The sequence below is a fragment of the Eleutherodactylus coqui genome, chromosome 8 (genome assembly GCF_035609145.1).
Source record: "Eleutherodactylus coqui strain aEleCoq1 chromosome 8, aEleCoq1.hap1, whole genome shotgun sequence".
NCBI lineage: Eukaryota > Metazoa > Chordata > Amphibia > Anura > Eleutherodactylidae > Eleutherodactylus > Eleutherodactylus coqui.
The window spans coordinates 26,368,667-26,393,293 of NC_089844.1; the positions used below are offsets into that span (position 1 = coordinate 26,368,667).

Consider the following 24,627-nt stretch of genomic DNA (forward strand, 5'->3'; position numbering starts at 1 on the left):
GGTCACCGTGAAGCCCTCACCTAAGGAGGCAGAAAAAAAAAAAAAGTTTCATATATAAAAGAGAATATAAAGTAGTCAGCGCAGATCCTCCGCAATCTCCTCATTCTTGTAGATTTCATAATGCAACAAAGTTACTTTCCGAATGTGGACGGCATTTTCTAGAGCCTGTGGCGCCGCAAAGACTCATCTGCCACATAAGTGGCGCCAGGGGCGTAGCTAAAAGCTTATGGGCCTGGGTGCAAAGGTTTATCTTGGGGCCCCCCCAACTTTTCTTAACCCTTTAACGCAAAGGCATAATGTGAAGCTCCTGGGCCCCAATGCAAAACCTGTAACAGGGCCCCCAACTATAATGCTTTATTCATAATACTGGGCTCCCTATATGGAGAAGAGAGGCCTTATGGGCCCCCTAAGGCTCCTGGGCCCGGGTGCAACCGCATCCCCTATAGTAACGCCAGTGAGCGGCGCCCTCTCTAAGGGCCCTGTCACACAGGTGGCATTCTTCTGCATTCTGCTCGACTCTGTGTGGATTTTGGAGGAGGAATGAGAATGGCTCATTTCCACAATGTGACTTGCGTATTTTTTTTTTGAGAATTCTTAGAAGCGGATTAAGGTGTGGAATTATTCGGCCCACATGAAATGGCCCTAAAATAATCTAGGAGGACAAGGGCGTACGTACCATAGACCACCCAACTGCTATGGGAACCCGTGGAGAGAGCGACCCCCAGCTCTGACTGCTACTTGCTAGCGACAATGTACGCAGGACCCCCTCCATATTGTTAGCAAATTTTGAGGTGAAGTATTTGCCATACTGTCATTTTAGCGTGCATGGAACGAGAAAAAACGAGAAAAAACACTAGGCCCTCCTATCCTGGGGGCAGAACTGGACATCATAATGGGGGCTCATTTAAGTTTCCGCTATATACCACTGCTTGAGTCTTATTATACATCAATCTATGAGGAAACTTATACAAGAGACCCACCAACATTTACCAAAAGATTGTGCCAACAACCCCAGAGGGTGGGGGTAAATTACATTATTGCATGATCCGCTTGCGTCTGTCCAGCGTACCCCTCCGTCACGCATCACATGGTCTTCTATCCATATCACTAACAGGAGAATGCACATTTTACGAAGCCTATACAATTTAATCACCCCTCCATTTAAGTGAAGCCCTGAGGATGAAGAACTCCTCTCATTCCTCCTCTAGAGTCTCCACTCTACAGGGGTGGCGACATTAAATGTAATAAATCAATAGATGAGCGATGGCGACCAGGCAAAGGGCTCTTCACGGCAAAGTTCACAGTTCGGTATCTAGAGCGACTGATGTCTATAGGCGACGCCAGTAAAGATGATGAATCCAGCTATTAAGCGGTTTATACGATCCCTGCAGTTCCACGTTTTATAACTCAGTCATGGTCGCCCGAGGGTTCAGACCGTGGAGCTCAATCGGTTTCCCGGCGTTTCTCACATTGTGCTGATAGACGGAGTGGGTGTAGCTTCTATCCGCCAGCAGCGAAGACGAAGATGGCTTCCAGCGACTTCCAATGTCCTGCATGGCGCCTGGAGGTCCCACAGGCCTGCGGTGGTTTTATTTAAAGATCAATTAATATTAATAAAAAATTACCGTGAAATTTCTGAGAAAAACCTGCAACCGAGAGAAGCGAGGAAGAAAAAGATGCGGAGAGGAGGGAAAGTCAGCAATCACTGCCGCTTCCCGAGGAATCATAATTAGATCATTGATTACTGGATCAGCTATTTTTCTGCATACAGAGCCGAAAGCAGATCACCGATTGGAAGAGTCATTAATTCAGATCAGGTCATTGTCACCGGCATCAGATCACCAATTGAGAAGAGGAGATTGATTACTGGCTTCAGATCACCAACGGAAAGGATCAGATCACTTGATCACCAGCGTCAGACCACAAATTATTTGGATCAGATCTTTGACAAGGTAGACTATAAACTGAAACATTGATTATTATTGGACATCATAACTTCATCTTTGGGACCGAATTGTCCTAGATCCATTGACCATAAAGCATGCAAGTTCAGGTCAATAGAGCTGTGGTTGGATTGGAACACTTGTCTGTAATGCAGGCGCAGAAATGGGACTAGAATACTCAAAATCGTGTCCCGATTTCAAGTGTGGAATTGCAGACTAATTTTTACACTTTGGGTAAAAGTAACCTTATTGATGATCAGTGGATCATTGGATTAAGTCATGGATTACAGGTCAGGTCATAACTTCTTCCTCAGGGCCGATCATTGATTATTCATCAGTAGAATCTAAATCCACAGTCTACGGAGGCGATCAGACGCTCGACAGTGATCAGTAATTGCCAGCGGTTAATCTCACTTGCCATGGTGAAAGATTAAAAGAATCAAGTTCCCAAAATCACAACATAGAGCGGAGCAGAAACGCAGCAGAGACGAGCGATCAGAGGACACAAGCCGCTAATGATACAGATACCAGACCAATCACAGCCGATATCTGTATCCACAGGACCCCCAAGCCTCCAGCAGACCCCCACCACCAGCAGCCGCCGATAAGGGCGCAGCAGCAATGTCTGAATTGCAATTAGATTTGAGATACAAGGAAAGCAGCACAGCACAGAGACAGCGAGCGGCACAACACCAAATATACAGACATTACGGAAAATCAGTGTCCAGCCCCCCCAACCCCCCTGAGTGATCAGAACATGAGGGGGTTAAGAAATAAAATTAAAAGCGGCCCTCCAGTCCAGAAAAAAAAAAAAAAAAAAAAAAAAAGAGCCGAACTGCTTCTCTGTGCATAATATACATCAGTGCTCACTCATACGGGTGTATGGTGTCCTCGTAATACACAAAGCGCATTCATTTGTATTGCGCCATTCAGATCTGCGTTTTTTAAACGTGCATATTACACGAGTGAAAAAACCCCCCAAAAAAACACAAGAGGTTTTAATTCTGGCACATAATCCACACCAATATAGGCTACAAGTACTTAAATGACACAGTGAATACGCATGTTACACGCAGCATACTGCTTATTAAGCGCATAATATGCGGCCAGAATACGCCTGTGTGAGTGAGGCCCAAGATGCTACATGCGGATCTGACTGGCCGGTGATGCACTGATTAAACAAAGCAGTTGTAGTGTCTTAAGGTGCATTTAAACACAAAGATGATCGCTCAAGAGATGGCTTTTGAGCAATCATTTTTGAATAAACTACTACTTGGTACTAATGTCTATTAGTACCAATTAGTAGCCTGTGAGCCTCTGGGAGCTGTATTCAGGGAACAGACCACTTGCTGTTCTCTGAATAAATTCCCTTTATTTTGCCACAGGGCTGACAGCTGAGACAATGCTATAAGCGCTCCCCGGGCAGAACACAGCGTGCGGTCCTGCTTATCAGCTGTTCTGCTGAATGATGGATTTCATGCTGAATTGAAACCCATAATTTGGCAGAACAGTGAAAGACAGGCACATTTAAGCGATTTTCCGATGTCGGACTACCGGTCAAAGTGAAAAATTGCTTTTGAACCGGACTCACCCAAGTTTATCAGCCGTGTAAATATAACCTTGTGCAGTGCACATCAGGCAGTCAGAGAAGCTCGTGCGGCCATCTTTGTTTCTCCAGGCCTGGAGGGTTGCTTTAACTATATAAGGAAAACTATGAAAATGCTCAGCTTAAAGGGGACACATAAGAACAATCATTCCCATCATGGAGAGCCCTTCGGTTTAACAGACGAGCTACAAAGTGGCTGAAAGTCACATGACTATTAATACTTCCAAACAGATAATAAAAGCGGCAAATAACCACAAAATGCGGCAAACGTTTCAACTCCTCTGCAGGAGACCATACTGAAATGCACTCTGACTTTCAGTCGCCGCGTAGCGGTCACCTTCTCCAGTCTTGTGTAAATAGCACTCAGAGTTGTCCCATATCAACAAGTTAGGGGAGAAGTTACTGATCAGTGGAAGTCCGGCCACTGGGACTCCCAGCGGTCCCAAGAATGAGAGTCCGAAGCATTCAGCAGTGAAGTCAGCGGTGGTCCCATTTAGGCACTGCCCATTCGTTTCAATGGGACCAGAGAACGACTGAACTCTATTTCTGGTGGTCCCACTGAAATGAATGGAGCAGCATTGGGCATGTGCAACTGCTGTTGCCTTCATTACAAGATACTATGGACCTCCATTCTCAAGTTCAGTGGGGGTCCCAGCGGTCAGCAAGTTATCCTCTATCCTGTAGTTAAGCGACAACATTTTTATGGACATCCACTAAACAAAATGAAAAATTAGTAACTTGTGCTTCAATGCATTTTTTAAGATCTCTGCTTGCTTTCAGTGAATAAAACCCTTGACAGGCAGAGACTGAAAAATGGGGCCAGCAAGCATCGCACGGCTTACCAACTAAAGTGATGTCAGGCGGTTAGAACACAAAAAACGCCTCGCATCCGCGGGGCCATCGCATGTTGGCGAGCGAGATATCTGTCTGGGAAACTTTGATATTGCACTTAATTGTGTGAAATTAGTCTTAAGGTACGTTCACACAGCGGAATTTGGCATAGACTTTTCTGCGTGAAACCGTGGCTCTGAAGCGGTCCTGCACGTGGATTTAGCCCTGTTAAAGGGCAAAATCCTTGTGTGGAATTCTGATGCATTTCCACTCAGATTGCCGCTAAGCAGAAATGCGTTGGGATTCCGCATGCAGATTTTACCCACTGATGGGGCTAAAGCCGCGTACAGAAAGAAGTGTTTTTTAGGAGCGGAATTCTGCCGTGTGAAGGTACATTGCAAATTTTGACATGGCCTTTGATGCGGATCCGCTGCAAATTCAACCTTTTCAATTGTATGGGTGAATTCCGCTATGGAAGTGCGCCAATGGTGCAGATTTTGACATCGAATTAATTTCATCACCAAAAACACAGTTTTCTCTGGACAATCCGCACCAATTTTGCTACATAGGAACATACCCTAAGCTAGTCCTGCATGGCTGAGGGGTCGCTATCACTGTATCCGGTCTACAACATCCTCTAGCTAAGCAGCCTAAATGCCACACTGTTACATTTGCCACGCACTGATACATTGTAGCTGTGGGATACAATTGCTGCAAACCTTCAGCAGTGACAATTATTAGATCAGGCAGGTTTTCAGCCTCTGAACAATGTTTCCATTCACTGACAGCAAGCATAGATATTGAAAATGATGAGCAATTGGAAAAAAAGGTTTATATAAAAAGTTGCTAAACTTTTCCCTATATGCTGAAACTTTACATACAAAAGACTGGACTGGATCTTTAACGCTTCCAGGATTAACCGAGCTCTAGTCGTGTACTACTCAGTAGCTTAGATACACTATTCTAGAGAGCATATCCACATGTAGAGAACTAGCTGCAGGGTTATACAGTCTGGAAACGAAAAAGCTTCAGTCAGAAATTCAGCACAATTCCTGGTTTGTTAAAGGGATCATCCCAGGGGATGGATCAACAGAGGTGACTACAGGACATTCATGGAGAACGGCCGCAGTGGTCACCCTCAAATGGTGGACGCTCAGGAGTTTACTGGACGGATCTGATGGGAATCACGTCCTACTTGCATATCATAAGTGAAATCTGGAACAACCACTTAAGGAAGAGTGTAATAAGTGTATTATAACAGAAGCTGCTTCTAACACCCGGATCACCCATGCCGACTGCCGCCATGACAGACAGAGAATCCCAGATGCTGAAGCAGAAGATAATGTGGCAAACCAACCATTTCTTCTCCGGGTGATTGGCTCCTGGACTCTGATGAAGGGTTTCAATCTCGAAAAGTGACGGCTGTGCAGGGGCAGAGGGCGCCGGGCGAACGGACGGCTTCATGGGCCAAACCTGCAATATAGGTGAAGTATTATAATATGGCAATACTGTGCCAGTGTATCCAAACCTCACATCGGGCATCCAAATCCCACCCCATGTCATAATGAGCTGCAATTGCATCCTGAGTGATACTGTGCTAAACCCTGTATCTAATCCCATTCTGTGCAATACTGTCAAATGAGACTGTTGTGCGATACTAAATTGATGTATCTAATCCAATGTGTGATACAGTCTGCTAAGCCAGGGTGTATCTAATCCTACCATGTGCAATACAGTCTATTCAGTAGCCCAAGTACAATTACTTTAGAAGCAGCATTTTCAAAGAATCCAGTACCATTCTGATAATCCAAAAAATTTAGGGATTGCGGAGGGGCTGATAGTTGTAATTTCCACACCGCTGATGTCCCATCATCCCTCTATGTGGGAATCGGGTGTAGGTAGTAGTAGCGGACACTGACTATGGCAATGTCAGGGCGAGATAACATCAGCAATGATGCCTGGGATGATGGATTTATAGATTTCGGGTCTATAAAACACCGGATTATCAGATTTTACTGTATGCTGCTGAAATTAGTGATCCAAGAGTCAACTGGTGATAACACAATACTCAGGACGGGCGGCCATACTTGCTGGGCTCCATTGGTGTGAGCGGCATGTTCTAGTCGGCCGGCGCTACAGGCAACAAAAAAGAAAGCCAATGTTAGAGACGCAGCGCTCCAAGAGCTCCATCATCTATGGGTTACACGAACAGGTGTGGGCGGTGTCTGTACTTACGTTATCAGGTCGGGTCGCGGAGCGTGTGCTGTGAATGGAGAGAAGACAAAATAAAATTAGACTCCATCTGGTTATTTCACAGCAAGCAGTAAAGCGATCCAAAGGTGTAGACGCCAATACGGCTACACGCTGGACAGGCAGCGGCAGAATCTACACGGCTTCCATCATCCTACCTTTACTTAACAGGGTTCTCCGTGAGTAGCGTTTGCTGGGTCGACGCTCAAAAGACGACGAACGCCGGGGCTTGCTGGATTTTGTTGTCTGGTATTCGGTTTTCCCGCTGTAAAGAGACGAAGTTAGTAAAGGAGGATCCTGGGGGTTAAAGGGGAACTCCACCTCCTATAGAGGACAGAAAGCGGACCCTCAAAGTAAGGTCCATAGAGATGACAGCAGATCAGCCAGCCGAGCGAGTCATCAGGGGGACACTAGACAGTCGCAGCTTCAGAACTGCTAGATCTCCTCACTGGTGGAATTCACGTGTCAGTTTGCTTTACATTTCGGATCAGGAATTGCATCTTATACTCCAGTCACATCCAGAGCTGCATACAGAATACTACACGCTTCTGCTTATGGATTGTCTTACGGACTGCATTCATTTTCCAGCAAGATGCCACAGCAGAGTTTGTGGGTAGACGTGAGCAATGTTGTGAATGCAGCTCTGGATGTGACTAGAGTAGAACATAAGACGTAAAGTAAATCAAAGCCACTTGACGACATACGATGTATAAAATAATGGTGGTGGTACTGTAGGGGGGGGGGGGGGGGGCTATTTTGGCGAAGCCTTCTGAAGCGGCTGGGAAAAAAAGCCCCGCCCCCTGGCTAGGTCTTGAGACTTGGTGCTCAGCATAGAAGATATCAAGGACTGTAGCTGCGTCAGAGGGTCAGACACTACAGAGGGTGCAGAATGCGGTGCAGTATGGGAAGAGACTGCTACTATATTATCCAGTGGCTGAATCCAGAGAGCAATATCTCACAGTGGCCTTTACTTAACCCTTTAGTGACCAAGCACCATAAATGTGTGCTTAGTGCTGAGCTTTAAACCCACGCTATAGGAAATTTACGGCGCGAGTTTAAAGCTCCTGCACTCTAGCAGAAGCAAGTCTTATGCTCAGCTGTCTGACAGCCGGGCTCCTGCTGTAACAGTCAGGAGCGGAGTAACCGCTGTACCCAACATCCATAAGTACCCCGCAATGCGATCGTGAGGTGCCAATGGGGTACTATAGCAGCAGGAGGCCTGAGACAGGCCTCAGTTTCTGACAGGTATCTCACCCTTCCAGATGCTGCCTGCCGCAGAGTCTGATTGGCTGAGAGTATATGGATAGTATACCGCATTACAGATATAATGCAGTGTACTATGCTAGTGATCAAACAATCGCAATTTTAAGTCCCCTTGAGGGACAAGAAAAAAAAAACAAAAAAGTGTCAAAATAAAACCCAAACTGTAAATTGAGGAAAAAAAAGAAAAAAAAAAGAATTCATGTAATGCCGCACACCCCAAGTGGGTCTCACTCACTGACATCTCCCCTTCTTTACCTGTATCTGAATCGTGACCCCAGCCGTATGAAGCCGGAGCGGCTGGAGCTTTTCTGTGTTGGCCCCCGGAGACGGAAGAAGGCATGATGCTCCACCGCACACTTCCACAGGTGCTTGCAGGCCTTAGGATGGTCCATCTTAAAGACAAATGTGTGTTCCTGCTCCTTGCCCTGAAAGAAAGAGGGAATTAGTCAGGAGGAGCTGCGGACCCCAGATCCAAACAGTCACAGAGCCAGAACCCCAACACCTCCCACTGGTAACGGGGCGCATCAAATCACCAGAGATAAGAATCCCTCCCTAGAAGTCGGATAACGTTTATACGAGGGGGTTTCAATTGGTCCTTGGCTTTGTGTTCTTTTTTTGTTTCTATGGTAACGAATGTTACATCACATGAAAGCCTTATGTGTCTAATATAGGTTTTCAAAAGTTTGTGTTTGTAGCTTATGGCAACAGTGATCTCGGCACGCGGGAAAACAAAATAGCGGAGTCTAAGGCGATATTCACAGCAAGAGAGCAGAGGAGTGATAAAATTCTTGTTTCTGCAAGGAAAGTCCGCGAAGGATATTCATGGTGATATGTGGCAGACATCGGGGGATCAATGCCCTTCAGATTCTACAGTTAAGAACTGGGTTGCCAAATTTAAAACTGGCCCCTTCAGCACCAATGATGAGGAACGCCTTGGACGACCGAGAGAGGTGGTTGCTCCAGAGATCGTCGATGCTGTGCAGAACCTCATACTGGAGAATCGGCCAATTTCAGCTAAAGGAATAGCAGACATCATGGGGATTTCTGGTGAACGTGTTTGTGTCATCATCCATGAACATTTGAACATGAAGAAGCGATCTGCAAAGTGGGTCCCCAAATGTTTGACAACAGATCAGAAAAGCATGCGAGTGAAAACTTCCCGGTCCATTTGTCAGCGTTTACGGACTGATAAGAACTTCCTGGATTGACTGGTCACTATGGATGAGACCTGGACTTATTTGTATGACCCTGAAACCAAGGAGCAGTCAGAAGAGTGGAGGCCCAGTGGTTCTCCCCGTCCAAAGAAGGTCAGCCACTAAGATGATGGCGTCTGTGTTCTGGGATAAGGAGGGCGTGCTGCTAGTGGACGACCTTCACAATGGTTCCACCATCAATACAAGGTATTACATTGAACTTTTGGACCAATTGAAGGCAGCTCTGAAGGCCAAAAGGCGTGGCAAGCTGTCCAAAGGAATCTTGTTCCTGCAAGACAACACCTCCGCTCACACTGCACAAGCGGCCACAGCAAAACTGGTGGAGCTAGGCTTCCAATTGGTTGACCACCCACCTTATTCACCAGATCTTGCTCCCTCCGACTATCATCTGTTTCCAAACCTGAAGAAACCTCAAGGGGACCAAATTTCCCACCATTTCTGATGCCATGGCTGCTACGGATGACTGGTTGGAGACACAACTGAAATCCTTCTTTCTGCAAGGCTTACAGAACTTGGAATACCGATGTAAGAAGTGTGTTGGCATCAGATGAGAGGATGTGGAAGAAATGTAAAGTTTCATCTTCCCATCTTGTTTCTTTCTGGGTAAAGCCAAAGACTTATCAGCAGCCCCTCGTATTTAAGTGATCAGAGCAAAAGGATCATTTATTGTGGAGAACTGACCCCTCGTAGGGAGGCTCTAGTACCCTGTTGTACTGCCTCTAGCTTGGATACAAGTAGTGATACGGGCGGGCATGGAGGCTCTACTACCCTGTTGTACCGCCTCTAGCTTGGATACAAGTAGTGATACGGGCGAGCATGGAGGCTCTACTACCCTGTTGTACCGCCCCTAGATTGGATACAAGATGTGATACAGGAGGGCATGGAGGCTCTAGTACCCTCCTGTACCGCCTCTAGCTTGGATACAAGATGTGATACGGGCAGGCATGGAGATATACAGGTTCTGTATGGCATCCTGCAATGTATAACTCCACGTTTGCGGTAACCGAGTCTCTACAGCATTCGAACATGTAAGCTGTAGAAGTGGTCATCCCAGATTGTGCCACATGTTCTATACGATGGCCCCCCAGACCATCACACCAACGGGGGGCAATGTGACACTCCACAGCAAAGGCAGGATTTAGGCGCTCACCCCAAGGTCGCCAGACATGAATACTGTCATTGTCAGCGCCCAAACTAAACCTGGAATTGTCGCTGAAGACAAGCCAGTTCCACTCCGTAATGTCCAGCTTCATCATTCATGACACCACTGCAAACAGAGGCAATGGTGGGTGTCAGAGGCCGTTCATGTAATGGGGGCCAGGAGACCAAATGTTCTTCAGCCAAGTGACTAGAAATGGTTGCGCCAGACACAGGGGTGTAACGAAGGCGCCACCTGTCTGTGGATGGTGGACATCGGAACTGTTGGAGCTGCTGGTGCTTGTCAGACAATCAGACTCTCCTCTTTACTGGTGGTCTGTAGGGGGCGTCCTGAGCCCAGGTCACCTTGTGTGCCCCAAGCCACTGGTCCCAACACCTCTTAGCAGTCTGGTCAGACACTCCTCTCTACTGGTGGTCTGTCAAGGGTCCTGAGCCCGGTCACCTTGTGTGCCCCAATCCACTGGTCCCAACACCTCCTAACAGTCTGGACAGAACGGCCGGCTTCTCACATCCCAATAATGCGCCCCTCTCAGACTCTGGTAACATCTCTTCTCTGCGTCGTAGAGGCGTCTGGTGGCCAACAAGCTATACAAGCGGAAGAGGTCACTACACACAAGGAGTCTCTTATAGGCCAAGGTGGGAACCACTATTAGGGTCTCCGGTGACAAGTCCGTCCATCTAATCACCACAACTCATCGTTTACAGATCCGCCTGAGATGGAACTGCAGGACGAGTTTTACAGTAAAACGACAACTTCTTCTGGGGCCGGTGTGTTTTTTGACAAGGAGTGTATTTATATATAGGGGCCACATATATTGAAGATGATGTGAGAGTGGTAGGTACTCTGGCGGCTGTCACTATTAGGAAATTCTACCAGCACAGCGCCATCTAGTGGCCAAAATGACAATAACGTAAAACATTTTTTGACCGTTTCATAAAAGTAGGGATCAGCACTACCACATAATCCGGCACGACGTGCTCATCGCACCCCTCACCTGTTCATCGTCCTCAACCACGACCAGTGTCAATCTTGACTTTCTAAAGTCCAGACGAGTTATTTTGGGCCTACGAAAGAAGACATGAATGAATGCAGAAGGTGGAGTTATTCGCACTGAATGATCAGACTGAAGTAAGCAAGTGTTTTGTGGTGGCAGAACGGAGCAGCGCATTATAGGATAAACAGCGGTTATGATATTTTTGGCACCGTGTTCGCACCGTTTTACTTCCAGTGGATTTTGACCTTATTGTGTAAGAAGTTAGACAACTTTCAAGACTATCATTTTCATTATTCTTCAAGACCTGCTTGCCATCAGTGAATGGAAACATTGTTTATGCACAAAATGAAACCTGAACTAATTAGGGCTCCTGCCCACGGCCCGATAATTGCTGTGGATTCCGTGGCGGCTGTGAGCCACATCAAAAAGCGCCTATAGCATGCTATGGGAAATCAATTCTTTCTCCACACTTGCAAAAACCAATTGCCCAAGAGGCCAAACACCCATCAGACAGTATATGGGCACAGGGCATTGACGTGTCCTACTTATCTGTGAGAAGGAGGGGAATAGAACATACCAGGAGTTTTTTTTTCCTCACGTGGCCCATTGGTACACAAAACACATTAACATCCATGTGCATGGCCCTATTATAGGCCTATAATGGCGAAGTGTGCGGCATGTGGATTGATACGGACATCAACCAGCCAGCCGAACGCATACGGCCGGGTGCAATCCTAAGGCAGCGCACCACGGACTCCATAGACTTCCTACAGAGCCCGTACACAACTCCAAGCAGTGATGGAAACAACCGGACAGGCCCGCGCCCGCATGCTTCTGCCAGTTTTAGCCATCAGTGTGGGTCTCAGCACCCGGACCCCCAATGATCAAAACTTCTGACAAGTCACAAGTTTCTGAAAACTTTAGTTTGCCTATAGGTTTAAAGAAGTTTTTCCCACAAAACACTAGCCCCCATGAACAGGATAGAGGATAAATATCCAACCTCTGGGATCCCGGGCGATCATGAACTGCACACCTGAGCGCCCCATGTGGACGGACAATGGTGCACATGTACAACCTCTGCTCCAGTCACAGGAGATTACCGAGTGCATTGATCTCTGCCTGTCCCATAGAAGTGACTGGAGCAGAGGTCGAGCATGTGCACCCCTGTCCATCCACAAGGGGAGCAGTTCCCAGAGGTTGACCATTCCTCCCCCGTCCCGTGTCCATGCCCTTTGTGTGGGATAAATGAGGTCTTGTGGAAAAACCCTTTAAATTTACAGAACACTAGAAAACCCTGTCAGTACAGCCACACAAGCAGGTGGTGGCGTCCTACAGATGCTGCTCTAGAGGAACTGTCATGTGATAACGCCTTGCTGCATAGCTAAGGAGTGAGTAATGCTCCAAACATGGATCTACTCCAATCTCCGTACCTGGGAGTCACTTCCTCGTATCAGGGCGGAGCCCCCTGCGTTCCCCCGTGGACAATGGGGCGGCACCCTACAATCCCATGTAGCAAATACTTCACATTTCTTTCAGATGTTGCAATCGCAGTTATTCCTGGAGAACGCATTGTCTAATGTAACACAGAAACTCTGACTTCAGGGATGGGTCAGCCGTGAGGAGCCGCTGCTGCCTCTGGTGGTGGAGTCTGGCATTACAAGGAGCAACCACCATCAATAGGTGTAACAATGGGGTAGAAGACTGCAAGTCCCAGTATCTCCTGCAGGGCACAACACCACGAAGGACGGCACCAGCTAAAGCGGATGACACGGAGTGATGCGTTACTTAGAAGAGTGCGACAGCAGTCCAAGAAACCTGCGGTTTTGCCCGTGAAACCTTTAGCGAGAAAAGCATTGCTGTGTGCGCATTAATTTTTTATTTAAAAATGGTTTTTTTTTCTTAAAGTGCATGTTTCAATTCGGAAAAAAAAAACAAACGAAAAATTGTTTCTACAGGCGAGGAGTAAATTACGTTTTTAAAATTTTTTTATTTTGCCCTTATAATAAATAACGGATGGTATCGCCCCAAAATAGGACACTCTGATTTTTCGATCTTGCACGCTCCGTGAGCGATAAAGCGCTCACGTAAATTAACCCATTAAAATCAATGGGCTATTTTCCCGTACACGTTCCGGCAATATCGCAACCGGATGGAACTCGCACTGGTGGTGGGGGGGGGGGGGGGGGGGGAAATCATCACATCTGACTAGGAAAATACAGACAACCGCGCCGCTGATCTCCGATCCGTACGGACAAGTATATGGCTAACAGAAAGTGCTCTGAACTCGTCCGGCATTCCTCACTGCAGTCATAGGAGGGAGGGAGGAAACCATCAGCAATGCAAGACACTCCATCTACTGCAACGCACTACGGCGGCCGCATCCGGATCCCATATGGCTGCCAGGTCTGCAGAATTAAAAATAATGGGTCCACAGAGGTCTGAAGACTTCACCCCTGATGTCTGCAGAAAACACTTTGTGGCTTTCATCACGTCTGAAATTGCAACAACCATCGCCACGTATTGTGCGCAATGCCAGAATTCGCTGCAGCAGCGTGCGCCAGACTCACCAGAAGAACAGCCCGATCTTCGTTTCCCCTTCAAACACCAGAACTCCGGTCGGGGTGAGTCCAAGCTGATAGTCGTTACCATCTCGAGCCTGTTCACGACACAACAGAGGCGGACAATGTGTGGTCAGTACTGAGCGCAGGACTAGGAGACCCCCAGCAAAGAGCTATCCCGGGGGACACAGATGACAGTCAACAGTACCACTTTACCTGTTCACCTGCATGTCTATGCTTTCTATTCCAAACTTCCTAAATCAATGACTAGAATGCCAGGTCTGCAGTGAAGACTGACACCTGCCATAGATACAACACAGGGGGCGAGCTGGGCAGCAGCCTTCCTACATGTACTGTAATGGGGGCAATTAGCGTTTGTCACTCAGCATTTATTAAGGGAGTTGTAGCTTCGCAGGTTAATTAAGCAGCTACAGCTGATATTTCGGAACACGCCAGGCGACGCTTGTCTTCAGGGGAAACAATGTATCTGACAGATGAGAATCCCCACCGAGAAGCGATAGCAGATGGCGCGGGCAGCGCTCACCTTCACAATGTGCATGTCCACTCCATACATCTCCAGCCACTTCGCTTTGTTCAGATAATTCGTCTCGGCCTCAGCGGGCATCTGACCCCTGGTGGAGAAAAAAGAATGAAGTCAATTATTACAATCATCTCCCACAATGCAATGCACCACAGCGCATTAAAAAAGCGACATCTATTGCCATACATTGTCTATCAGTACAGGATTTTTAAAGAGACAGCGAGCAGGATTTTGATGCAGCTCTGGATGTGACTGGAGTAAAAGACATGATGTAACTCAGAAAGTAAGGATTTATACAAGATGCTTCCAGTTACCTAAACTCCTTCCATTTATGTAACACGGCGATCTCCATGTCCTCCGTCTGGGTGGGTACAAAGCGGAATTCCGACACCAGGTCCAGCGTGTGCTCCGAAGGGTCAAAATCTCCCAGTTCCCCTTCAGGAAGAAGAGAAAACCCTTAATTGTCAGATGTAAAGAAAGGAGGTAATAAGACGTCACGCTGACCCGCACGACCCTCTCCTATTGAGGCGCACGGGGCACAAACACAGGAGTTACTCTTTGTACTGACCCTCAATTATGACCCATGAACACTTTCGCTGCCCTGAATCGCCCACAGCGATATAAGAGTCGCCCTCTTCAGCGCACCGTTGTATTGCGTCAAAGACATAATAAGTCTATCTTTATGGTGGCGATCAGAGGACAATGTGCAGGTTTCGGGGCAGCATGGCCACACGGGGTTAATCATCGCCCAACGCTGAGACATAAGGTTACTGCAGGATTCCTCTGGAAATATCATGTCTCCTGGCAGCCAGCGCCAACGCTGCTAAATCCGGATTAACATCCCATCTCATCACAACACAAGCTTCTTATGAGCCCAGCAGCCAGACACGGGGCTTACCGGCCGAACCGCGGCCTGAGCTGCCATTCCCGGCACCAGACCCCGCACCTCCTGAGGTGACAAAGAAATGGGGGGGGGGGGGCGCACGTAATACACCCAATAACTATGTACGGTCATTGCGGATGAGCATAACTCTACAGATTAGCAGAGGGTGATGAACACATAGGGTACGCCGCCACTTACCTTGGAGCGTGTATGCCGCCAACTGCACAGCAGTGTCAAATGGGCACTCCAGCCTGAAAGAGAAACCCAGCAAGTCATATCAGGGCGATGTTATATCTGAAGAGCCGTTGTCTTCTACAAGAGGGCAGTGGAATCAGTTATTAATGGGCACCTGTTTTAACCTTCTCCTTAAAGGGACACCTGCTAAATAGAATGAGCGGTCACCAGCTATAATATATGGACATCTGGCCGCACAGCCCTCTGTCAGCGGTACGCACTGGCGGAAAGTTCGGCCTGACAGTCACAGCACCAGTTAGACGCCACGTCCCACCAGCGTAATCCGTGTTGGTGCATCCGACACCTCCTTATCCACACCTGGGTTTAGTTCAGATCAAGGGGACAAACTAACGTGTGGATTTCCCGACATGGGATCCCCATCTGCTAGCGACACGCCACTTCTTATTTTCTAATCCGGCACAGATTTCCATTGGAAATCAATATCTCACTTTGAAGATACCAATTTGCGGCGGGTCTGATGCAGAATCAGAGAATGCCACAACAAATCATGCCGTGTGTACAGGACCTGTAAGGGGATGAAGAGCGGCGGCCGGCAGGACCAACATCCGACAGATACAGCAACGACGAACATGACCGGCACATTGGGATACCTGAACTCCATTTACAGCATTGGAGTTAACGTTTGCTACATCTGTATTAGAATTCCTGCCAGAAGTCGGAACAAGTCACCGTGGAGATCGAAGATCTACATTTGTGCCACACAGATTTAGATTTGATGGATCTCACACCAACGCTTCAGTATAAGAAATGTTGCATCTTAGCAAATCCCAATCAGAGGCTATTAAAGCGACCCCCCGGTCGTGGACAAATAATGGGGGCCAAATGACTTCCATACAAATTGTGCATCAGGTAGTCCGGATCAACAGTCTAAGGGCCTTTTATACGCCCCGGTGAATCGCTCTGCATCCAGCGAGTATCTGAACGATTCTAATTCAGTGTAAGTGCTGCACCAACTGAACGACGAACGAGAATTCATTGGCTTCAGTTTCTGCGAACAGAATACTTCATAGCGGATCGGCCGTGTAAACAGGCAGTTATCACGATGGCCTGTTCACTGTGAATGGGGGCAGGTTGGCTCGCCTCCCTTCACTAGTGATGAGCGTTCCTCTGTAAACGCACCGGAACAATTATCTCTGTAACGACCTGCCGAGTATGCGCCCAACATGTTGTACCGTGTAAAAGGGCCCTAAGACACTACATACTGCCCTGGCTGATCAAAGCAGCATGTAGGGTCTTATGCCAATGATGGAGACTATGCATCAGGTCATAACAGAAGCAGTGAGGCCATCTTTGTTTCTCCAGGCCCGGAGGGTCGCTTTAAGAACTTCCCATTCTACAGTGATTGGGCTTGACCGATAGAAGATCCGGCGCCGACCCTTTAAGTAAACCATCATATATAAATCGTAGCAGCCTGGCAGATATGCCCTCAATACATCCTACAGTCTGTAGTGCAGTCAGAGGTACATAGAATGTGAATGAGACTGCAGTGAGCCGTCCCACGTGTATATATGAAGGGGGATGGGGGGGGGGTTCACTTACTTTCCACTTAGAATATCTTGTTTCAGCTGCAGAACAAACAAATATCTGTGAGAAGAGAAAACAGTTTCAGAAACATCGGAGCGAAAACGAAATAAAAAACCACCGCGGTGCGAGAAGACAACGGACCCATCATTTATGTAGAGGAGGAAAACCCGAACAGGCTACCAGCTTCAGCTGGTGTATCTAATCCTATCCCGAGTGATACTGTCTGCTGAGCTGTGTATCCAATCCCATTCTGTGCGATACTGCATAATGAGGAGTGTATCTAATCTCATCCATGTAATACTGTCTGCTCAAGTGCCGCATTTGATCCTATCCTGTGTGATACTGCCTGTTGGGGTGTGTATCTCATCTCATCAAGCAGGATACTGTATCTAATCCTTGCATGTGAGAGACACAGCTGAGAAGACAGTATCTAATCGCATCACGCAGGATACTGTCTGCTGAGCTACTGTATCTAATCCCATCATGTGTGATACTCAGCCGTGTATCTAAGCCCATCACATGACCCTTACCTAGTGAGCTCTTCCCGTAGGTTGTTGGGCTCGGAGGAGTAGAACTTGACCCGCAGATGTAGACAGTACGGCGGTCCAACTGCAGAAGAAACATGAAGGTTTATCCGATGTATCCGGAGCGCTGACCCGAGCTCGCTCCGTGTCAACATCACCTCGCCTTCCACAATCATACAATTAGATCAGACAGAAGCAGATTAATCCAGCGTTATGAAGGTTGACTGCTGTGCGGCGGCAGGAAGAGGAGGGGGGTGATGACTATTGCAATTTCTTTTATATTAACCCCTTAGTGACCACGAATACGCTTTTTTTTATGGCGGTCACTAATGGACTTAAAACCGAGACAATCATCTTTTTAAGGCGGTGGCTTAGCCGACTGACAGCGAGGCTCCTGCTCTAACCGCCAGCAGCGGAGAAACTATCAGATCCCTGCAGTTTAACCCCTTTACATGCCAAAATCAACAGCAGTAGCAGCATGTAAGCAGATGACTGGTGGAGAGGGTTCATCCGGGCACGCAACGGCACCACACAGTGCGATCCCAAAGTACCAAGGGGTTCCCGTTGAGGTCTAACATATCTGCCATATAACGCAGCCTATAAGACCCTGACCCGCCTCTCAAAAGCGCAGCACGTCCTATCTTTGTGCGCGCTCTCGCCTCACATCTCCCATTGTTTTAGCGGGGCTGGCGGCAGCGGTGCGATGCAAGGTCTCCCCATTGAAGGAAGTGGGATCGCTACTTCCCAGAAGTGATGCGGGCAGTTTTGACATAAAAACGCAAAGCATCCACGGAGAATTTGCATGTTGGCGAGCGCGATATTGCACTTGCGTGTGTGCAGTTAGCCTAAGGGGTTAATCTTAAAGGGAAAGTCTGCCCAAAACAGAACGTAGTTTCCGCTTCAGGAGGTTTCCCCCTAGTGGGGTATTTTGTGCAGCTGATGATTAACATCTGGTGTATTGGAGTTTAGTAGTATCCTCCAGTCACCCCCAGAGCTGCATCCACAGTCCGGCAGGCAGGGCGCTTCTTCATTTTTTGCCACATCAGGTTTTGCTTCTGAGTATCTGTTTATATCAGGCAGCACAGTTTACAGTGAAAACACTTCTGATGACGCAAGGCGGCAGCGCACGCCGCACAGATCAAAGGCCTGCAGCGTACACAGGACTCCGCCTTTGGCACAGATTCAGACCGCTAGACCTAACCCATCTGTGCCATGAAGTGCCCGCTCCTGTCCCTACTGACTAACTGGTAGATTGCCACCTTGCAGCCAGCATTGTGGATGCAGCTTTGGATGTGACTGGAGTATAATGCACGACGTTAACCGTTCGAACTATAAAAGGACCATGGGAAGTGCTGAAATATCTGGTGGCTGCATGAAACGGTCCATAACGGGCAGCGGAGGGGGTCATGTGCTCAGTCAGGGACGTCGCTGCCTGATCGTGACCTTAGCTGCTCTCTAATTTCAGGCATCGAAGAATGAGGAATGCAGAACGCCCTTCGCCCAATTAAGTCATTTTCTACGGATGTGACCAATAATTGTGCTCACCAAGCATGGCATTCCATCAGCCCCTCCCCCGCAGTAAGGTGGCAGAGCGGACAATCTACTGCGACGCCAGGGAAGTGATGGGCGCCCCGCCGCGCAGCCTGCGACGACGCAGCATGCGGACCAGACAGGATTATGTCAAGTGCAGCGTCCCTGCTGCGCTCTTAAAGGGGACAAGACACCCTGTACATCAGAAGATGGACACAGTTGCCCCCACACTGGGCTCCTGGCTGGCATTATTCTGCACCCCCCCCCCCCCCCCTCTCCATACTGCAGCTATAGGACATCCTAGAGGGGTCTTAATGCTGACGACAGGTTCCCTCCAAGGCATGGCGACCGCGGGGGGCTGTACTTACTCTTCACCTGCTTTTTAATGCTCTTCGTGTTGTCCAGCCAGTGCTGAAAAGAGACAAGGAGGAGAAAGGGTTAATTCATCGGCCATTAATTCCCTATAATCTTTAGGAGACGATTATGAAGGTCAAACTTGCGATCCCGGTGGAGACGGCGGAAGTCTCTGGGGCGCGAATACACAGTTAGGAGAAGGAAGCCGTAGATCAGTAGAGAGCGGCTGAACCGGACAGACATTGCGACAAATTTATTAAAGGTGGTGCGCAGCAGGTGTAGTAAATTTGGCGCAAAACACTCTACCTACACCTCCTGGAAATATTGAAGGTCAGATAGCGATAATCTTATATAAGACACAAAATCTGTTTGTGTCGTACATAATTCACACTTCTGTCCGATTGGAGTAATTCTGCATGAACGTTCTTCAGCACCCGGCGACGAATACTGGCGGAATTAAAAAGCAAAAACTCACCGATTGCCCTGTGATTTTTGTTGCCAATAGCAACCAATCACAGCTCAGCTTTAATTTCTTATACTGCTGAGGTAAAATAAAAGCTGCGCTGTGATTGGTTGCTAGGGGCAACACAGATTTTCTTTTGCACAGCTTCCATAACAGTGTGGCGCTCGGCTCATTTTTGTGGCCCCCTTTGTATATATTCCTGGACCGCTATTCATAAAATCACAGTGCGACGCAGCATATATCCCCTAGCATATTATATATGAGGGCAGCCCGATTGTCCCCGTAGAACGTGCCGGACCTTTGTCTCCGCACCCTCAAGGAACAACACACAGTGATGCCAGATAATGTGGCCGATCATCAGACGGCGCCATTGTACCCTCTGCTATGCCGCTCCATTAAGACTCATTCCTACAGACAGATTTGCGCACGTAATACGTTGATTTTAAGGCCCAATGACATTCCGCTGTGTGAGCCCAGCCGTACATTTCCTGGCTCGGTCCGGCTGTGGTGGAGGTCTTCAGAGGAGCGCCCATATAGACCAACTACTTACGGACGTCTCCTGCGTACATTACGTACGTAAAAAAACAGCATGTTCCATTTTACTGCATTTAGCCCCGGTTTCTGCTTCGCCTTCACATTTCCTGGCTCAGTCCGGCTGCAGCGAGGATTTACGGTCCTCTTAGAGGAGGGAATTCTCATTTGAACGAACAAGTAATGTCACCGCTAAGACATTCGCAAGCGTCCGCGCAGCTTTTACAGACAGGCACATCGTTGAGAATCGTTCACGCCTTGTTCAGCACGTCACGTTTCTGAGTGTTTACACGCAACGAGAAGCGAACGACCCAACAAGGTTTATACCGGCTGAAGCTGAGCGACGAAAGAAAAAAGTGCGCAATTCTCATTCATTGTTAAGTCATTGGCTTGTGTTTAGATCAAACAGTTAGCGCTCACTTTCGTTACAACGACACACACCTTTAGCGCCGCTTTACAGGAGAGCCTATATAGACTCCGGCTACAAGAGCGGATGAGCCAGTTGACGCCCGTTGCTCTCGGCTTCTCATGGCGGCCCTCAGTTTAAGGCCGGGCTCACACAAACGGGTCGGATTCCGCGTGTGAGCCAGGCCGGTAAGCCTGCAACTACCTGTATTGCGGGTAACCACGGAGTCACGCCGGCAGGCATGCGCAGTACAGGATTTTATCTTTCTTTGCTTGTGGTTCCCGCGCTCAGCGAGGACACGGGTACTCGCAGTCCATACGCAGGGTTAATAGCATACGGACTGCAGGTTGTACGCCTCCATTGAGGGGGTCCGCTTGGATTCTGCAGCAAAATAGAGCACGCTGCGATTATTCTTCTGCTTGCGGAATACGCAATTTGTATCCACGAGTGTGAATGAAAAATGAAAAAGTACATGCCTTTCAACGCCCGCGTTTTAGCGCCAATTGTCCGTGCAGACGGCAAGCAAGAACTCTGCAATGCAAATCCGGTCGTGTGAGAACGGCCCAATTCTGATTTTTGTTTTGTTGGGTGCTTTGATATAAAAACATAATAAAAGGTTTTTATTTTAGGGATTACACTAGTGCTGAACCCCCGGGGGCATTTAGTTTGCATAGGTAAGGGCATAAGAGGGGGCATTTCTATCAAAGAGGGGTAAAAGGTGGCAAGTGGCATTATATCTGAAGGGGCAAAAGGGGACATTTTTCCTAAAAACGTGGCAAGAGAAGGTATGATTACTGATTGGGGCAAAAATGGAATATGACTGTTAGAAGGGGCAAAGAGAGAAAGGCGCACTGAGACCATCGTCCGGGGGCCCACATAAACCTGGAGCCGGGCCGCCTACAACCCTCCCCTCTATAAGGGCCCTTTTCAAACAGAATGACTAGCGTTAGAAAAAAAAAAAGTTCAGAAGGAGCGATAATCGTTGGGTCTAAATGCAGCAAACGACGAATTAAACGGCGCTTGTTCAGTCGCTCTCATTCAAACAGGCTGCACGAGAGCGAATAGGTTGGCGGTGACGCCACTCACTTGTTCAAATGAGAATCGCCTCCTCTGAAAGGACCCCAAGCAGCTTTCATTTTGCTCTCCTTGCTGGCAGCGAGACCCCCGCGAGGACCCCGCACCCTTCGGTGCCTGTCTCCGAGCTGCTCAATTCCAGCCCAGGAATGTGGAGGAGATGAAAGAAAACAGATGAGGAAAACAGCCAGAGCTCCTCAGCCACTGCCTCCCCCTGGCTGCGCCACCCCAGCCTGGCACTGAGCACCCTGGCAGAGCATGTGTGAGGGCTGAAGAACTACCTGTGGGGATGGTCATACAACCCAAGGTTACCTGCTGCCAATATACCGCCCCCCAACTTACCGGCACTTGTGCTGAATCCATGAACTGCAGCCCAAAGTAATCCTTCTCGATCAGGTCCAGGTGGTACATGATCTGGTCAAACAGCTCCTGACCTCGGGCTTTTTTCTAAAAACAGAAGAAAACCATGAATTAACCCTCTACAGTAAGAGATAGCAGCCCCTCAACAGCCCCTGCACCGACCCCGGCCCCCCGAGTCACCCCTCACTACTACAGCGGGAAGGAAAAAGTAATGAACATTCCATAAAGTATCCAGAATGTGATGTTACATGTGTGAGGGTGCCGGAGAGCTGAACGGAAGCCATTGTCCTACGCTCTGCCTGTTCATTACATGGAGCATTTCTGGAGTGCTCTAGCCACTCATTACTGGGTCACACTGGACCAGCGGGTTCGCCGTGCTCCAGAGATGTGCACCATCCATCCGCTGGGTCACGGGTGCACATACATCACATGCTTGCTTACATTTTACAGCACCCAGGGAGGGATAACCCGAGCGTGCAATGATGAATGCGCCAATGTTTGGAGGGCTTCTAGTATTTTACTACTGACCTACGGCCAACATTTGGGTATAGCATTTTGCTGCAAAGACTACAAGTGCGTCAAAACCAAAAGGGTCTTCTTCTAAAGAGATCACACATCTAATAGATCAGTCGGCCTGGATTGATCGTCCGTGCGATCAACTGTACGAGTAATCCCACCGATTCCCAGAAGAGAAGAATCCTATGGCCATGGCATGAGACAGATCGATAGATGCTGATGCATTGCCTGTCCAGCGCTGGAGCCTCGGTCAGCACCCCTCCGAACCCTGAAGAAGCCGGCAGTGACCATATGCACAATGAACAGCTTCTTCAGGGGTCAGGGCGCCTCCGCTGGATACTCTGTACAAGAACGGACGGCACGATGGGCTGATGTGGCCAATCAGGTGATACACTTGCAATGTTTTGACATAACGCATTGTGTTTTTGGTCAGCCATCATAAATAATAGTTTGTGCCAATATTACGTTAACCATCGCCTTCCTGGAGTCCGCCGGGTCTCTAGGAAGACAGATTTGCCTCTAGAATGCCAAATAACGGGCCGCCATATTACTTTTCACCTAGCTTCCCCAAACTGAAGCCGTCCGCGTTCGGTTCTGGCGTCGGATCCGGCTGCTCCTCATTTCATCCCTTCAGGTTGAAGCTGGAATTTTCTGACATTCCTTCAGCAAACACTTAAGCAGGCGGTCAGCACAGCGAAGGTCCCGCTAGATGCTGAGGAACCGGTTTGCGAGCGGCTGCAGTATATTACACTTGTCAGGGCTGGGAAGGAGCAGGAATGTGGCAGCCACGGAGGGGGCAGGGAGGGGGCTCCTCCGCACTCTGTCTGGGCAATGGCTGAAAAGCCTCTTTGTGTCTCCTAATGAGCCGAGCTGGGGCCATTGTCCTGGACTGGGGGGGGCCGCACCTCGCCCGCCGCCCCACAAGTGACCAGCTCAAATACGGACAGCGGCACAAATGATGCAAACAGTATCACACCTGGTAGGATCAGATGGAGTACCACACAAGAGCATTAGATACAGTGAAGCGATACATGAGATTAGATACATCAGCTGGGCAGACCGCCACACTATAGGATTGGTTACAGTGACTCAGCAGATGGTATCACACAAGATGCTTAGATACAACAGCTCAGCAGACCGTATCACTGAGGTCCTGATGCAATGGTGCTGCAGCAACACTGGGGCCCTGATCATCTCCTAGGGGCCCCATGAACTTCAAGCTGGGGAGCAACTGAGGAGTTAAATGCATCTTCTGATCAACAGCAGTGAAAATACTGAAGTCACTGAGGAGTCCGATCCTTGTAGACCCCCACACAGGCGGACCCCACAATCTCAGCGGCTGTGGAACTACAACCCCCATCAGTCACTACAGAGATCCTCGGTGGAGGAGCGCTGCTCTACAGGACATGACGAGCCGCAGACCAAAATACAACCTTCTGCTTCTCACCTCAGCAGCTTCCAGACTATCAGATGCCGGATCACAGGAGTTTGATGCCACTTTTCCGCATCAGTCTCAGCTCCTCCCACATTTCCTCCCTTTATTGGCGATGACATTATGGCATCTCACGCTGCTGGTGAATATTTAACTTTTATTGCCATTTGAGGGTTTATTTGGTTCTCCTGAACCTTTCACCGACACGAGACTCAATAAACATCTCAGCAAGGTGCAAACCTCTCCCAAATCAGACCATGAGACAACACTTCCTGTCAGACAGTGGAAAACTGCACATCATAGTAACATGGAGTGACCCTGAATGAAGTCTGCAGGGATATTCTGTATACACCGTACCGTGCGGAGAATATAAGAATACTTCAATAGTAGAAGGGGTAGCTTATTTTTGTCAATTA

At 48.4% G+C, this 24,627-nt stretch overlaps 1 protein-coding gene across 2 annotated transcripts in view; it reads right to left on the reverse strand.

Annotated features, from left to right (window-relative positions):
- The window catches only part of EPB41L5 (erythrocyte membrane protein band 4.1 like 5), a 49,155-nt gene that overhangs the window by 14,339 nt on the left and 10,189 nt on the right, over positions 1-24,627 (reverse strand). For both annotated transcript variants that reach the window (XM_066575354.1, XM_066575353.1), the window contains exons 3-16: positions 22,246-22,350; positions 19,444-19,486; positions 17,552-17,630; positions 17,037-17,081; positions 15,441-15,493; positions 14,674-14,794; positions 14,363-14,450; positions 13,828-13,916; positions 11,261-11,330; positions 8,149-8,318; positions 6,789-6,895; positions 6,616-6,643; positions 6,468-6,513; positions 5,738-5,853 (exon numbers count right to left, since the gene is read on the reverse strand). In XM_066575354.1, the coding sequence (XP_066431451.1) occupies positions 5,738-5,853; positions 6,468-6,513; positions 6,616-6,643; positions 6,789-6,895; positions 8,149-8,318; positions 11,261-11,330; positions 13,828-13,916; positions 14,363-14,450; positions 14,674-14,794; positions 15,441-15,493; positions 17,037-17,081; positions 17,552-17,630; positions 19,444-19,486; positions 22,246-22,350 (1,160 nt within the window). The remainder of the gene's footprint in view (positions 1-5,737; positions 5,854-6,467; positions 6,514-6,615; positions 6,644-6,788; positions 6,896-8,148; positions 8,319-11,260; positions 11,331-13,827; positions 13,917-14,362; positions 14,451-14,673; positions 14,795-15,440; positions 15,494-17,036; positions 17,082-17,551; positions 17,631-19,443; positions 19,487-22,245; positions 22,351-24,627) is intronic.